The sequence below is a fragment of the Elaeis guineensis genome, chromosome 4 (genome assembly GCF_000442705.2).
Source record: "Elaeis guineensis isolate ETL-2024a chromosome 4, EG11, whole genome shotgun sequence".
Lineage (NCBI taxonomy): Eukaryota > Viridiplantae > Streptophyta > Magnoliopsida > Arecales > Arecaceae > Elaeis > Elaeis guineensis.
This window is the reverse complement of record NC_025996.2, coordinates 23614254-23630600: the sequence shown is the minus strand read 5'-3', so window position 1 is coordinate 23630600 and position 16347 is coordinate 23614254. Positions and strand designations below refer to the sequence as shown.

Here is a 16347-nt window from a genome sequence, read left to right as displayed (position 1 = left end):
GAACACACTACTTCAGGAGAAGGATGAACAGGTTATGTAAGTTGTCAGTTTTAGAAACAACCCAAAACTGTACAAAGATCAACAAAGAGGAAAAAGATCTGGTCTCATGTATGGGATCCCTTGAACAAAGAATAGGGTTAATTTGTAATCTAAAGAATACAAGCTCCAGATGGTACTCAATGGAACAACTGCACCTGAATCCAATTGATCCTCCGATAATACCACCAGTGCTCATTCAAAAATCTGTTGCTTCAAGCCCAGCACCAAAAACCAATTGGTCACTGAAGTTCCAACTTAAACTCGATTCTCTTTCCTCTTAAGCATCATTGTGAACCAAGAAGCACATGAAAGAAAATCAATTTTTCCAAGAATTTAGAATGTTGGTGGTCCATAGATTTGCTCCATATTTGACAACTTTCAACTAGATGCTTGTGCCATATCCTAGAGTGTGTCCCAGCATTGACAACTTGAGTGTTCTGCACGAAAATTAAAACAGATGAAATTGATTGGCAAGCATTCTTCTGATTCCATCTACCACTGTAGAACAAACTGATAGGCCATTTTGATTCCTCACTCAGGATGCAATTTATAAATAACAGGCATCACTTGCAAATGATTTGCTTCAAAGGCAATCCTTGAAAGCATCAGGACTGTGCTTTTTGATTCATTGCCATGTGCCTTTCAATCAACTTGTCCACAAAAGATCGAATCTGCAACAATATATGTAAAGCAGAGTCAAAAGACGAACTATAGCTGCAAAGTATAGTTCACCATGGAGAGAAAAATGTACAACAGGTCAAGGGACAAATTTCAGATGTCTAGCATGAGGAAATATTATAACTACACCAGAAAAAAGGGTCCATAGCAATAGCAACATAGCCAAAAACAATGACCACAGCCAACATAAATAGTTGCTATTCAGGAGATCAGAAAACTTTAGCATGATGTATTAGGTTTTTACATGAAGCAACATGGAAAATATCTGTATGAGATCCAAAGTGCAGACCTTATGCTTCCGCTTAGAATCGAGAAACTCATAAACTGCCATCCCCTTTTCTGCTTCTGTACATTGTTCCATTACCTGACAAAATCGAAGCAAAGAACATAAACATAAGCAAAATCGCAATTTTAAACTAATGAAAGAGGGAGGGGGGTGTTTCCAACAACTTCAATGTGTGGACACCTAGTTCCCAATGCTAACTAGTATGAAGAATCTAAATGTGATGAACATTATGACCTTTGATGCTCATTGTACATAATTGCAACTTATCTAATTAACCAGCAAAGTTGGCAGAAAAGGTAAGACAGACAGAAGCATAAGTGGACTATAAAGACAGTACAATCAGAACTTAACCAGAATCTACAAGCATGCTCACAAGAAATAGAATGAACTGAAGAGAATAATTTAGCAAGACAATGACTCTTATCCCAGAATTTATAAATGATGAAATATGATATACTAAGGAGTCCGTACGGCTAAAATATGCCAGAACTGCAGGTGCCAATCACTGACCTAAATCCTCTCAACTTTATGAAAAGATAAAATGCAAGAGTTTACCTTGGTAGCAGTTTTCTTCATTATAGACTTATATCCTTCTCTGTCAATCTTCCTAGTTTTATATAAGGGCATGAGTAATGATGCCACATAGTCCACCACACCTTGTTTAATATGGTCTATTCCTCTAGGTTGACCATCTAACGATGATCTGTTGTCTGCAACTTGTGAGGCAGTACTTCCTCCAATATGCCTTTGGTGCCTTAAACTGGATACAGTTGACATTTTATTTGAATCTTCCTCATCCTTTATGTGCATCTGGTTATAAAAATCAGCATCTGCATCCATTGCTTGAGACTGCCACCTCTCAATGGCAAGCGAATCCTTGACACCCACACTACCAGCTGTATCTGTATCAACCCATGCCTTTGTCCATCTACTATCTATTGCTCCACTTTCTCCAGAATGTTCTCTTAGATTTGAAGGGCATGCCATTTCATTTGAATAACTCCTTTGTGTATAGTTATCACCAGACAATTTTGAATTGTCGAGATTGGCACAGGTGGCAGTAAAATCAACAGACCAATTTCTGACCCTGCAGTTTCTTGAGTCTATTTCAGCTACACAATCTTGCCTTCCAAGAATGCCACCAGACCATTTCTTTCTTATGTCAGATTCTTCCATCTGTGCATACTGTTCACGTCTTGCAAATTTATGAAATGATGGTATCTTTGGAAGCTCGCGCAATGCACTAACCTCTGCTTCTGAAGATGCAAATGCCTACAAAGAACAACCAATATCTAAATTCAGTCCAGATGATGTTAGAACAAGAATATTGACAAGAAAACAAAATATTTTCTAATTAATAATAGAAAAGAGATAGGTTAATTTAAAAGAGGGTTTTTAATACAGACCTCAGCAGCTTTAAGAGCAGCAGAACGTGCAGCTTCAGCAGCAGCAAAAGCTGCAGCCTCTTCTTCAGACATTACCACATTACCCTCCAACTTAGATTCCTGTATCACTCGCTGAGAGCATGACGAGTTAACCTCAGAATTTGTGTCCATTATGGGTTCTAACTTGGCTATCCTGCCATCGAATTTCTTATTATTTGGTGTGGAAGGTGAATGTGTTCTAGCAGATGAAGGAACCTGCAAATTGCCTTTACTATCCAATGCTTCATTAGCCATACGTAAAGGTGGCTTTCCTGACATCAGTTCTTTAGATCTGACCTTGGATGATTCTGATGTTGTTGTTTGCCTCAATAGTTTCAGCCCACCATTTGTGGCCTTTTCCTTACGGAAAACTTCAATCCACACACTGACCAGCTGACTTGCTATAGCACGGATATCTCGACTAGTATGAACACAGACCTTCTCCTTTACAGTCCTTCCAATCCCTACAACAGGGAAAACTCATTATTTATACAAAAAATTGACACTAGGCTTGATGATCATTATGATGCAAACCAAAACAAATTTGCATAAAAAAAAAAAAAAGAATCATATAAATGTGCTTCATAGTTCAAAATGTATCCATACCACCATTTCAAAATCACATGACAGATAATGCTAGATATTTTTACTATATATATACACAAATATAGTGACAAGAAAATTTAATGCTTATTCACAAAAATGTAAATCTTGCATATTAAGAAACTAAAAGATACATGACATCACAGAAAAATATGCAAAAGCATGCATAGTAAGTTTTAGAATAAATTTGGCGGGTTCAAATGAAAAAAAAAAAATATACACAACTTGAACATATTAAAAGAACATAAGGCTTCCAAATGAAATCTATAATTTTAGGTCAATATAAGCAATGCATGCTCCCCGTTCACAATTACTACTGACAACACTAGTATTCGAAGGCAAAAATCCTCATTAAATCCAACGCTGCACATCAAATAATGAAAAAAGCACATCAAACAAAGAGAGATCATAATCACTGTTCTCAGTCCAAGTCATATTACTTACTATTGCCAGACATTTTGAATATTCTCCAACAGTTGTGCATCACAAGATTTCACATGTAGACACTTTGGAATATCTGTGGGTGATACTGATACTAGTTGAACACTCCCTGATGCAGAGTATGGCCTCTCTACCCTCGTGTTCCCTAAGGTTATATGAGCAGAAAAAGAAGCACCTCAACACATAATGCTCATGTCCTCATAACTCTCAAATGTCCCTTTATATAGTTGCATCATCATAAGCATTTTCAATGACATTCATGAAGACTAACAGCTTTATATGTCTCAAGCAACCAGGCACACTTTGTACTAATATTGTCATGTGGGGATAATCCCACGTTGGAAAGAAAGTGATCCTGCCACCTATGTTCCTTCACTTACAACTTTCATAAGGTAAAACAGATAGCGTGAACCATCAAACATTATCCTAACAACCCAGAAACACCAAAAACAGCATTAGAAACCCTCATTTGTCAATTGTTTCCATAAAGGCAGCCTTTGAAGTTAGTGCAAGTTTTTTCAAATTTTTTATCACAACTTCCATCTATGTTAGTTTGTGTCAAACCACCTCTCTCTAGACCCCAGGTGCATTCCCGAGCACCTCTTCTAACCATTGCCTCCTGTAAACTTCATTGCACATAAATTTCAATAACTATAAAAACTAAAGGTTCACAATTCATCCTAGTTTTTATAATGTAGCACTATCAATTACTGGCACGTACTCTATTTTGTTTATTCAATTACAAATCAAGACATAAGGATCTAATAAGTAATAAATAGAAACTTTAAGTGGCAACTGGAATACTTTGAAGTTTGAACTTTGGACATATTTTGATGCATTTATGCAGGTATACTCTTTCAAGATTAACAACCTACTTCTTACCCAACATTAAGTGAGCTTGTACATGTTCTGGTAGTTGAAAACAAAGATACATATAAATAGATTAATTTTGTCAACCTGTGTTGAGGTGTGTTGCAATGCACTGGCTATGTTTAGGCTTGGAATGATATTGGACCTGTGTGCAATATGCTCCTTGAATGTTGGTACCTTGATATCAGTCTTGATAGCATAGAATTTCCCATATGATACATCATTAAACATAATAACCATTATCGTTATCCACAGTAATCTTGAGAAATGAACCAAAGACTGCCTCCTATGCATATTTATGCAGATGCACGAACACATGCATGTCAACTCAGTAGTATAAACTAGCATTTAATGCAATATTACAATAAAGAGAGAGGGAACGGGTGCAACACTTCATAAGAAGTGTCCAGAAACATTAATCAACATTGTTATAAAAAAAGGGTCAAGATACTTTAAAGTTGCAATACAGCACAACAACAATGTCAAATCCCTTTTGATAGTTACTCAATAAGCGTTCCAAGTGCCAACAGTTTAATCTAACTTAAGCATGATACTACATTTTTGGGGTGCCAAAGAGTGTCATTTCTTGGTGTCTATATGTCCTAAATTGTCAGCATTCCAAGAATCCTACAAACTATGCAGTTACACTTAAAGATTATTCAATGCCAGTGCCTCTCAAATGGAACTTATAAGGAGTTGATTGCTTTAGGAAGGGAAGCTAGTCTTATATGTTCCTTGGTGCTTTAAATAAATAACTCCTCAAGGTGAAGAGACAACAAGTATTTACTGCACTAAGCCTTTTGGCAAGGCTAAAGAATGCTAAGTGCATCTTAAATCTCAGAGTTTTGCTACAAAACTCTCAGATTATATCTGGAATGTATTGTGATATTTCATGATTCCATATTCTGTTTGAATTTACAAGATGCCTTTATACCACCATACGTTTGGTTTTGCAACAAAAATTCATAACTCAAATCATAAATGGGAACTTCTCAACTTTAAGTAGAAATTTTTGAATCATTATTCACCCCCCATCATCTTACTTTTTTCCATTGATTTTTTTAACTAAACACTTTCTAAAAAGTCTCAATTCTCAAAATTCAAAGACTTCAAATATTGGAAAGGATAAATCACAGTTTTGAAATTAGAAACCCCCAAAAGCAGCCTTACCATTGACTTCAAAATTGAAAATCATTTCAGATTTGAAAGCATCAACAAAAATGTGCAAGATTTTGAAAGCTAAATCTAGCAAACACAAATCATCACACCCTGGTGATAAAAAAGGAGAATCTTTCCTGTAAATAATGGAAGAGAATATTTCCTTCAAGCATCATCCACTCATTGAGGTTTTCCATAGAGCAGTCAGACTTATATCCTTTTATTAAAGATTAGAAGAAGGGTAAACCCCAGACCTTTGACCACTTGAGGGTAAACCCCAGACCTTTGACAACTTGATATACATTATAGGATTTGAAGATGAAAATTTATGCTACAGGTAGCAATACCACAAAAAAGTGTTTTAACTAGAGAATGAAAAATTGTTTTGAGCTAAAATAACAACAGCCACTAATGTTGACCTAATTATTTGGAGTAAGCTCTACAGCAACTATAGAACTATGTTTGATAGCAAGTTTTTCAATTCCATTGTAACAATTCACACTGCCTTTTGGTCCTTTTTCATGATCCTATAGTACAAATTTAAATACTTCTGCTTGAGGGTGCTTCCTCATTCCCTCAACTTCCAGGCCCGTACTTTATTAATTAGTTATTTATCACTTTTTACTTACTTGGTGCAACTTCTGCGTCTCCTCTTATATCCATGTTCTTTTCCCTAGTGTTCCTCACTTAGGTCCTAGATATGATATGAGAGTTGCATAAGATAAATATGTGTCCACCAACATGCTGACTGTTCACCGGAATGAATACCCCAAAATCTACAACTTAAACAAACAAGGAGAACACCTCAATTTGTTGAAGCCAAATTTACACCACCCAAGCAAAAGAAAGCATCAGTAATACCTCAAAATAAACATCAATAAGAATAGAGATCCAGGATCTATGATTTTCCATTTTCAAAAGTACCAAGAATTCCTCCATTAATAAAATTATAGTAACACAGAATCATAAGCAAAAAAGTGAACCATTTGAATGAAATTTGATTCTCCAAACTAAAGACCTGTCTACAAGTAAAATTATCCTCCATGTTGTGGAACACAGATATAACACACTGAATAACAAGAAGCTAGTTCATAAGAACACCCCAAATTTGAAACGCATCTTTCTTTTTGGCAGGGAGTATGAATCCATTATATTTCCATAAATTTTGAATATAACAAAATATGATCATCTGGCACAAGTTTACATGAACATCACAAGAATTACATAATACACAACATAAGAGCAACAGATGCAATATGGTGGCATACAGGCACTTATAAGTTACAAGATAGGCACAGCAGATTAATTTATTTCAGTGATGAGAAAGTTTGTGCTTTTCTGAAATCTTAAATAAAACATCAGATAGAAAAATGCCTACCAGACAAACGAACAGCCAGGAGATCTGTCGACACAAGGACAAGCAGACGGACACAATGACGCAAGAGCTGAGTAGCATTTTTGCCCAATGAATCCTGATTTAAAATGGTAAAGACCAGTCTTCAGATATTCAAGGATCTTAGTAACCTGATACTGAAATTCATTCACATAATAATTGAAAGAGGAATCAACTTACAAGGATCCAAGTGTTGAGTATGCTAAGTCCCTCCTTGGTCCCAGCAAAGGACTTGAGAGTTTCAACAGGAAGGCGAAACAATTCTTTAGCCAGATGTAATCGTCCAGAAGTAGTCTTTGCACTAGAGAACATATCTTGCAGTAAGCTTTCCTTTGTGGGCAATGCATGCATGCCATCTGAGTTCTTGCAAAGAACATTGGAAAGTTTGCATGCATCAAGTCTCTTTGACATGTCTCTCACTTCATTTCTTTCACTATCTGCCTGTTGTTGTACAGGTTCCATTGCGTCAACCTCTGCCACATAATCCTTGCCAGTAGTGAAGATGTCAATAATACGAACTGCTTCTCGAAGACCACTCATCATTGCACCACCAACAGTATCTGGGTGCTCTTTGCAGGTTGCTTCACCCGAGAAAAATAAACAGTTTGAAACAGGCCTCCCCAAAATATCGTAGTCCTCCCCAGAGGCACCTATAGCAACATAGGAATAGGCACCCCTGGTGAAAGGATCCATACCCCAGTTTGTCACAACGGCTGCTACAGGATCTGGTACAGTAGCTTTGCCAAAAAGTTTACGAAGAACCATCAAAGCATGATTTACATGATCAGAGGTGTTCATACATTGTCCATCTATAGCTGCCTTCCCAACCACAAGTGCTATAAGAACAGGAGCCCCAACAGTTTTCCTGACATTCCAAAACATAAAACATTGGCCCCTTCGACTTGTTTCTTCTGCAGTAGCCCCAAAGTAATCTACAGTATCATCCCAAAATACTTTAGGGAACTCTAACACTACTTTGTTCAGCACACCAAACCCAAGCCTCTGGATAGAGGATTTCTTCCACTCTGGTAAGGGAGGAGAGAACTTAATGCTATCTGCCTTCAGACAACCAAGTGGCACGGTGATCAAGACAGCATCTCCCACAAACTCACCACCATTGGATGTACTTACTTTCACTTTATTTTGCTGTTGCCCAACTTCGCCTGAGTCCTTCATGTCATAGACGACTTCAGTAACGATTTGGTTTAAGTGAATATCAAGTCCCTTACCTAGACTTTCTATAATAGTGCTGTAACCCCCTTTAATCATACAGTGAGCCCCTCCAAATCCTCCATAAACATCATCCTGGTTCCAGTAGGGAAGAGATACCTCCTTAAGCAAGGCAGCACAACCATACTCCAGATTTGCAAAGTGCCAATCCATCACTCTTCTCTCAAGTGGACTCAATATGTCTGTTGTAAGACTGTCCTCGGCATTTGTCATTTCAGTAGCCATGGAAGCATTTGTAACAGTATTTATCATTCCAGAGTTGCAGTCCATCTTAACTTGATCAAAGTCTAAAGCAGCTGATGTCAACTGAGCTGTTCGACGCCTTCTAAGAGCATATTCTAGTCCATCCTCAAGTGACATCCTCATTGCACCCTCACCATTTTGTGCAACAAGTACTACCATGTCATCAAGGAGACTATTATATTCAGCTTCCAGAGCATCATCCAATTCAGCAGGAACTTTATGACCTGTCACTATATCATAAAGAGGGCAATCACTGTTCAAAACAGTTAATTCAAGTCCTAACTGCTTACAGATGAGAGAGGAGGGGTCTGGCCTTCTTTCAGTTGCAACATCAGCCTCTACACCAGTGATAATGCTGGCACCAAGATCAACAGGAACTGAAAGTGATTTGCGGTCTGTATACACACGACCTCCTATTCTATCACGAGCCTCCAGAACAGTGACAGAAAAGCCTTGGCGTTGAAGATGTCGTGCTGCAGTTAAGCCAGCGGGACCAGCTCCGACAATAATAATTCTCTTTGAAACTTTTAAATCAGATTCGGAACCATTATCCACCTCGAAAGATCGCAGTGTAGACTGGGCCACCCTATTTTCAATATATGCAATATTTTCTCTTTTACTTTCTACAGATTGGTGCATATCACAGAAATCCTCTATCTGCTTCAGAGAAACATCAGGATTTGGCTCATGACCAATGATCTTAGAAGATGAAACACAAATTGGACAACCATGTGGTTTTGCTTGTGGATCATTTGGCTGAATCTCTTGGTCATCTGGTATGACATTGCTGTACCCACTCCTTGGATTGCAGTCCCAATCTGTGCACATATTATTTCCAAACTTAACACTGTTGAATGTTTCTGTTTCACATCTTCTACATGCAGACTGCACATTTAGTTCCATGCAGCCAACTGTCTGTTCATTCAATTTCACCAGAGAGGACAATTCTGATCCAGAACCAGATGAATGGAGATTATTATTTTCATGGACTTCTGAATCAAGCTTCAATTTTGTGTTTTGAACTAGAAAGGGCATGTCATTCTCCATCATCTCAGCATTTTCAGAAACCTTAAAATAACTTTGAACCAAGGGAACTTCAAGCTCAGAACCAGTTGTCTTTACCCCATAAGTTTTCTTAGGTTTTAATTTCTTTGGAACTTCAGAATGATGCAAACCGGGCAGATCTGATGTCTCCTTTTCTGATGCAATTCCTGCATTTATATAACCCTGCAGGGAGCTTGTTAGAGGTTAAATTTTGTACCCTGTAGATGATCTTGTTTTTGAAAAGAAAAAGAGGGAAAAAGCAGAAATAAAGATGGTCATTTTAATGTACAGCAATAACCAATGACCACTGGAAAAGTAGGTTATGCCCGAGAAAGATATAAGTGGAATATGCAGGTTGTTAAAAAATAACAACTAAATTTTCTTTAAAAGGGGAAAAAAATCCCTAAGCCAGTATTTCGCTAACAAGCTTGGTGATAATTGAACTGTTAATTGCCACTTGTCCATCACAATAACTGACTCCATAATGTAGTGAAGAATAGGCCAGATGATGAAATTTTCAAAAGAAAAAAGTTACCTGAATAAGTCAGTCAGCATTAGATCTCACTCATAAAACATGAATATCTGGAAACATGTGGATGCTGCCAAGGAAAACTTACATTGCGGTCCAGAAACATGTAGATTTCACGGATGAGAGAATCACGTGGCGATTCATCTTCTGAAGGAGTATCAGATACACCACAATCTACAAGAGGCAATATGTGCTTCACATCTTTACTCCAGCGACCTAGAATTAAATTCCTGGAATGAAATGCAAAAAAAAAGGAAAAAAATCAGGTATATTTGGTGCATCAAGATCAAGTCAAAAAGCCACCAATGCAACAGCTAAATAGTCCTATGTCTGCAGATGATCACAAGCCGCATCTGATACAGATCAATTGTTTGAGTTAAGATGAGGAAATGTCTGAAGAAAAGATCAATTGTTTAAACTGTGCTACTACAAGAAGATGTTGATTAAAATATAGCTCAATCATTAGCATTGATCATCTCAAAACAATATGAAACATGATATACAGTGGTGGGGAAAGGAAATTATCCACAATCCCTGTCAATTCATAATATAACAGGAGATATCAAGAACAAGAAAAACAGAATTCCAAAAGCCACTGATACCAAATATTGTACAGATATTGGAAAAAAATTATTACCTTTTGGCATGCAGAAATCCTTTTCCCTACTTAAGAAATTTGGCATAAGAGTAATAAATAAATAAATATTACTGAAACAGAAAAGGATAAGCAGGTCTTGTGAGTAAAGATAACAGATCCAGATTTTCCACATATTCATAGGATAGTCTTCCATGTCATGCTCAATGCTGTAAAATGTGTAAAACTATAGTTTATGGACACTACCTGATACATTATCCTTCAAATTATACAACAACCTGCAAGTGCCAAAACAACTTTGACATCCAAGAAATCTCATGATGCATCTTCAGTAATGATGTGGTTTTTTATCATTCCACCTATATTATTCACCATTTAACTCCAATTTCAGCTCCATTGTAAACAAGCTAGTAAGTCAGATATTCCATTCCAAACAATCAGTTTTTGTTAAGACTTTATTAGAAAAAAAAATCAATTTAATCATACCAAATAATAGTACTAAAAAAGTGGTGCACTTTTACCGGTCATGGGTTGGGGCTGAGAAAATATTGAAGTTGACATACCAAATATGTCAGGGAATATAAAATTCCCAGCTTAACTGTAAGAGAATTTAAACTATGATTGATACAGGAAAATTTATTAAAAAATGAGAATTTAAACTTAAAAATATTGGGCCATCATATAAGGCAGTGCAAATGCCAACCTAGCGAAAAAGGACATGTTAAAAGCTATTACCCACTAAGAAACTTACACTCTAAGAACTATCGCAAACAAATTAACCAACTTTTCAACGGGAAAATCATGCGAACAATTTCGAACTTCAACATGAAGGATTAACGTACCTGCAATCCAGATATTCCTGGAGACCACCTTTGCGTTTTAAGACATCCTTAAATTTGATCTTTTCAATTGGAGTCACAGCACGAGCTTTCAGCCCAGCTGCTACTGCTGCTGTACGAGAATTACCTACCTCCTCAAGTATATTTGAATGGGAATCAGATTTCTCTCTTGCTCTGACAGATCGGTTTCCATCATCTGTAGAAGTATTTGTAAATAATCCTTGCTCATGCATCAGAACTTCCCAGTCAACATCTCCCTCATATGCCATATCACCATGCCTGCGCCTTTTTATATGTCGCATCACCCGGGGCACCCCCAACTGATTATCTGCATTGTCATGATCTGATATGACAGCTGCACCAACTTGATAAGTTTCTTTGAGATCCAATAAATTGGTCCGAGAAAAGGCAGCACTGCTGTCCTTGGTGACAAGAAGATATTGACTTCTTGCAGAAGATGGCTCTTTGGGGGCATCATCTAAATCTTCCAACAAGTTATCTTCAACAAATTGGTGCAAGGATTCACCAGTAGCAGGTAAATCCTTGCAGTCGATGGCAGATGAAAGAGCTGGTTGTTTACCTCCTTGTGAAGACAAAACCGAAATACTTACATTGGAAGATGGTAATCCATCACCAGGTTCCAACTTTTCTTCTAGTTGCATGGTGACTGGCAATGGTTGTGACTTAACAGATAGGGGAACATCTCTTGGTGGGTCTAAATCATCACCATATTTGTGAATATCTTGTGCCTTTTTGTCACCATCTAACAAGGACACACCATATGAGAGACTATCATATTCTTCCTTGATCCCATCATTAGGATCAACATCCATCTTTTCTGGTGTAGAAGACTCAGTGTTCTCATCTAGAGAGTTCCGCAAAGATTCCTTCAGATTTTCAGAGCATGGACCTAACAGAACATCAGAGTTGTCAGCGTCTGCCAATTGCTTGCTTCTTAAAACAGAAGATACCCTTTCAGTGTGAGGAGATGGTTTTCCAAATGCTTCCTTGGAAGGTAGATTTAGACCATCAGTTCTCATGACAGTATCCTTGCTCATTGTTTCTTCACATAGATCATCAGTGGGATCATTATCTAAAGACTCAACAATTTCCTTCCTCTGTATTTGCATCAAAGGGTTTTCTCTAGAAGCACCACCAATTATTTGATTTAATGCATTGCCAGATTCTGCACATTCCTCTGACATCTTGACTGCTTGCACAGTAGGTGAATCTTGAACTAGCAGATGAGTGCTATCAAATGTTACATCCTTAGACTGTGAGGGGCTTGTGCCAGTAACTTTTTGAGAACATGGTCTAAATTCAACAACATTACCTGTCCATGTTGATATCGGGTCAGAAGCTGATAATTCAGCAACCTTATGCATCAAGTGACTCACATTCCCTGTGGAGAATTGGTTCGAGCTATCCTCCAACATCTTCTCTTTTACCTGGTGAGGCAAGATATCATCGGAGGTTTCATGAGAATTTTGAATCAATTTACCACTATGCCTTATAAATCTACCCAATCCATCCTCTTCGGTTGCCGCAGGCCTTGTCTTTTTAGTTTCCAGAACAGAATCAGAATTCAATGACTGAAGTAGAGAAGGTTCTGAACTATCTAAATCCTTTTCAGCAGATCTATCAAAACCTTCAGCATCATGCCTCGTACTTTCTACTCTAACTTTCGGATGGAAGAAAGAAGAAGATTCCTGAACAGGAAGTGATTCTTTCACAGTTCTACTGGAACTGCGTCTTGACTCAAGGGGTTTCTGAGTTCCCGCCCGCCCTTTACGAATCGAAGTGCGGGTTTTCCCAACAACAACAGGCATTTTTTCTTCCAACATTTCGTCATTAGAAGTCTGATCCATACCCTCAACAACTGCAATACTAACTTCCATCATATCCGTAACAGGAGCACCATGAGGTTTTCTACCCCGCCGTCTGGCAAAAAGACCTTGTCGAGCTCCATCAGCAGGTGAACTTAACCTCCCATCCAATGAAGGGGCTGCCTCAACCACCGGTGAACTCGAATCAGCTGAGACCTTATTAGCACTTTGCTTCAACTCATTTTCAGTACTTGTATTTATTTCTATCTCCTTCCTCTTCTTAGAAACCAAACGAGTTCTCTGTACTGAACACGAATGAGCTTTGTTGACCAAAGCTGAAACTGAATCTTCCAGGCTGACATCTGAAGAATGGCCGGAACTCTCATGAGACACCGAAATTCCTTTTTTCTCATTTTTCTTTTCCGAGTCACTCTCAGGTATTTTTCTTCCAGATTTCCCTGCATCCTCCAATGGCGCATCTAAACCTGAATCCTCCATTCGGGCAGGCACTTTCACCCCACCCGAAGAGGAAGAAACTTTTTCAACCCCAGATCCGGCATCACAGGCACCTTTAGCCCTCTTCGGGCGCTTCAGCTTCTTCTTAAAACTAGCCAATGTATCATAAAACCCATCAGAATCTCCCTTCTCATCCCTAGGGTTTTCTGCCCTAGCTTCTGCAACCAGAGGCTTCCCCTTCTTCCCAGCCCGTGGCTTCTTCACCTTGAACAGCGATCCAATAGGACGCTCATCGTCATCTGATCCGCGTCCCATCCCTACCGAAGGCAATGATTTTCTTTTCTGCTCCTCCACCTCATCACCCATCTTCAGGTTGTCCGAGATAGGTTCCAAATAGGCCGGCTCTGTGGTTCCCAAGCCTACCACGTCAGTAACATCCAGATAACCACAAAAACCGGATTCTTGTTCCATGTGTTCTTCGCCAAGGTGATTCCTTTCATCGTTCATACAGCTATTCCTCTCGTTTTCTAGATACCGATAGCCCAAAACCTCCAAATAATGGCAAAACCTATCAAGAAAAGAGATCGAAAGGAAGGTGGGATGAGTTTTGGAGGCAACGAGACCCCTGACTTGCCGTTTTATACGAACAAACGATCGAATCCTATCGTTCGAAAGAGGAGGAGGCGAGAGAGGAGAAAAGCGGCTGACCTGAGAGAGATTTGTGGCGTCGGGGGACGGCGCGAAGGCGAGGCGAAGTGGACGATCTCGGAAAGGTATCGGCAGCTCAGCGCTCGGGGAAGGACGGTTCGGGGAAATAGTGAGAGAGAGAGAGAGCAAGCGACGGAGCGTAGAGAAGGGGGTCGTTTCTATAAGAGAAAATAGGAGGGCGGGGTTGGGGCTCCCCGTGGTGATTCCTTTTTGCTCAATGCTTGTTATTACATTTTAGCAGTGGGTTCTGTTTAGGAGTGTAGATGAACTGTATTGGGTTGGATGATACTCAGACCCAACTTCAATTTTAAATATTTTAAATTTTAAATTTAATTTTAAAAATTAAATTAAATATTTTATTAATCTAATCTAATCTCATTCAAAAAAAATTAAAATTGTATTGGACTGAATTTTTAAATTTTTATATATATTAGACTGTAATTTAGATTATAATTTACAAGCAAGTTATATGAATTCGAAATATCGTCTTACGTCTAACAACTAATATTATAATAACAATACATAATAAATAAAAAATATAAATTTCAATACTAAAGATTTTAATAAATCATGCTATAATAGCATCACGTAAAAAAATATAAGTTCTAGATTTTCATAAAAAACTACATCGTCAAAATATAATAAATTTTATAATATTTAAAAAAAATTAAACTTAAAAAAGTACATATACATACACACATATGTATGTAAAATCTCAAAGTCCAAACTAGAAAAATGGATTGTATTTGATTTGGACCTATAGTTTGGATTTTGGATTGGATTTAAATTTTATAACATTAAATTCAAATTCAAAATCTAATTTTTTTAAAAATTGACTTCAAATCCAAAATTAAAGTCTAAAAATCTAATTCAATCCTCCAGTTCAGTTTGAATTGATTTTGATTTTGGATTTTCTCCGATCTACTTACACATCTACTTCTGTTGATATTTTATCATCAATTTTTTTTTTAAAATAAATATTGTTTTGTGAGAAGAGGATTTTTATGAGAGATGAATAATTTGGAATTAACCTACATGCGTGGCAAGTTTGAAGATGAAAAGAGATTGATGGAAAAACTGTGGAATAATTTCTAGCAAGCCTTATGACAAAAAAATAAAATAAAATAAAATAAATAAAAATATATATCTATACAAATGTAAATATTTTATAAATCGGGAAAAGTTAAATAATTAAATATTAAGTGAAGTGAATGATTAAGGATTTGCATCGTAATGCAGAAGAAATGAAGGTATAATAGGCTACAAAAGGCACGGAAATATAAGAAGGTTTATTTGGCAAATAACTCCGATTAGAGATACAAGATTCTAAATAAATTTTTAATTATCAATATAATTATAAATAGAACTATATAATAAATGAGTTTTGCTTATATCCAAGTTGCACCTCCATGTCCCGGGAAAGAAAAAAAAAAAGGAAAGGAAGATTACCGTTATCTCTTTTGGAAAGAGAGAACTGCTAACGAACTTTTGAAATATCTAATTAAAAAAAACGACAAAACTCTAGTATAAAGGATTCGGTTTAGTTATTGCGAGCACCATATGATATGATACGAAGTGCTCAATAAAAAGAAGAGGAGAGAAGATCATCGACATCTTGTTTTGGAAAGAAATAAGCACTGACAAACATTTAAAACATTCTATCGGTAAAAATAATATAGCACGAATATAAAAGAACCGATGTAGGTTGCTATTGAAATTACAATAGGTTACACGTGGTGGACACGAATATTGGATCTTAATTTATAATTAACTTGCCCTCCTATGTAAATATTGACAAAAATATATTATAAATGGTTCACTCCTCGCCTTTCTCCTTCTTTGCAGTTGCCATGTTTATTGAAACATTTTTTTAAAGATGAAGTGGCCCGATTGAATTCTTTCTAGCCTTTGCGCAAGATTGGTGATACTGATATCCTATGCATAGGTGTTTTTTTTTTTTTTGGGGGTGAAGCATGCATAGGTGA

The 16347-nt window shown here is 37.3% G+C and overlaps 1 protein-coding gene across 1 annotated transcript; it reads right to left on the bottom strand.

Annotated features, from left to right (window-relative positions):
- Positions 1 to 230: 230 nt before the first annotated feature.
- LOC105043342 (lysine-specific histone demethylase 1 homolog 3) lies at positions 231 to 14516 on the bottom strand. Its single transcript, XM_010920851.4, has 9 exons — positions 14363 to 14516; positions 11376 to 14222; positions 10027 to 10168; positions 7073 to 9592; positions 6878 to 6971; positions 2410 to 2891; positions 1559 to 2275; positions 1007 to 1081; positions 231 to 710 (listed from the first exon to the last, which is right to left on the bottom strand). The coding sequence occupies exons 2-9, from the start codon at positions 14159 to 14161 to the stop codon at positions 645 to 647; spliced, it is 6882 nt and encodes a 2293-aa protein (XP_010919153.1). The 5' UTR covers positions 14162 to 14222; positions 14363 to 14516; the 3' UTR covers positions 231 to 644.
- Between the last annotated feature and the right edge of the window lie 1831 nt (positions 14517 to 16347).

Bases quoted from the DNA above. Each gene is read 5' to 3' on its own strand.
- LOC105043342 (XM_010920851.4), bottom strand. From the start codon at position 14,161: ATGAACGATGAAAGGAATCACCTTGGCGAAGAACACATGGAACAAGAA. The intron at 2,892-6,877 runs GTAGGCATTTTT...TCCCTGTTGTAG, and splicing joins CCTGGCTGTTCGTTTGTCTG to GGATTGGAAGGACTGTAAAG. The intron at 711-1,006 runs GTCTGCACTTTG...ATATTGTTGCAG, and splicing joins ATTCTAAGCGGAAGCATAAG to ATTCGATCTTTTGTGGACAA.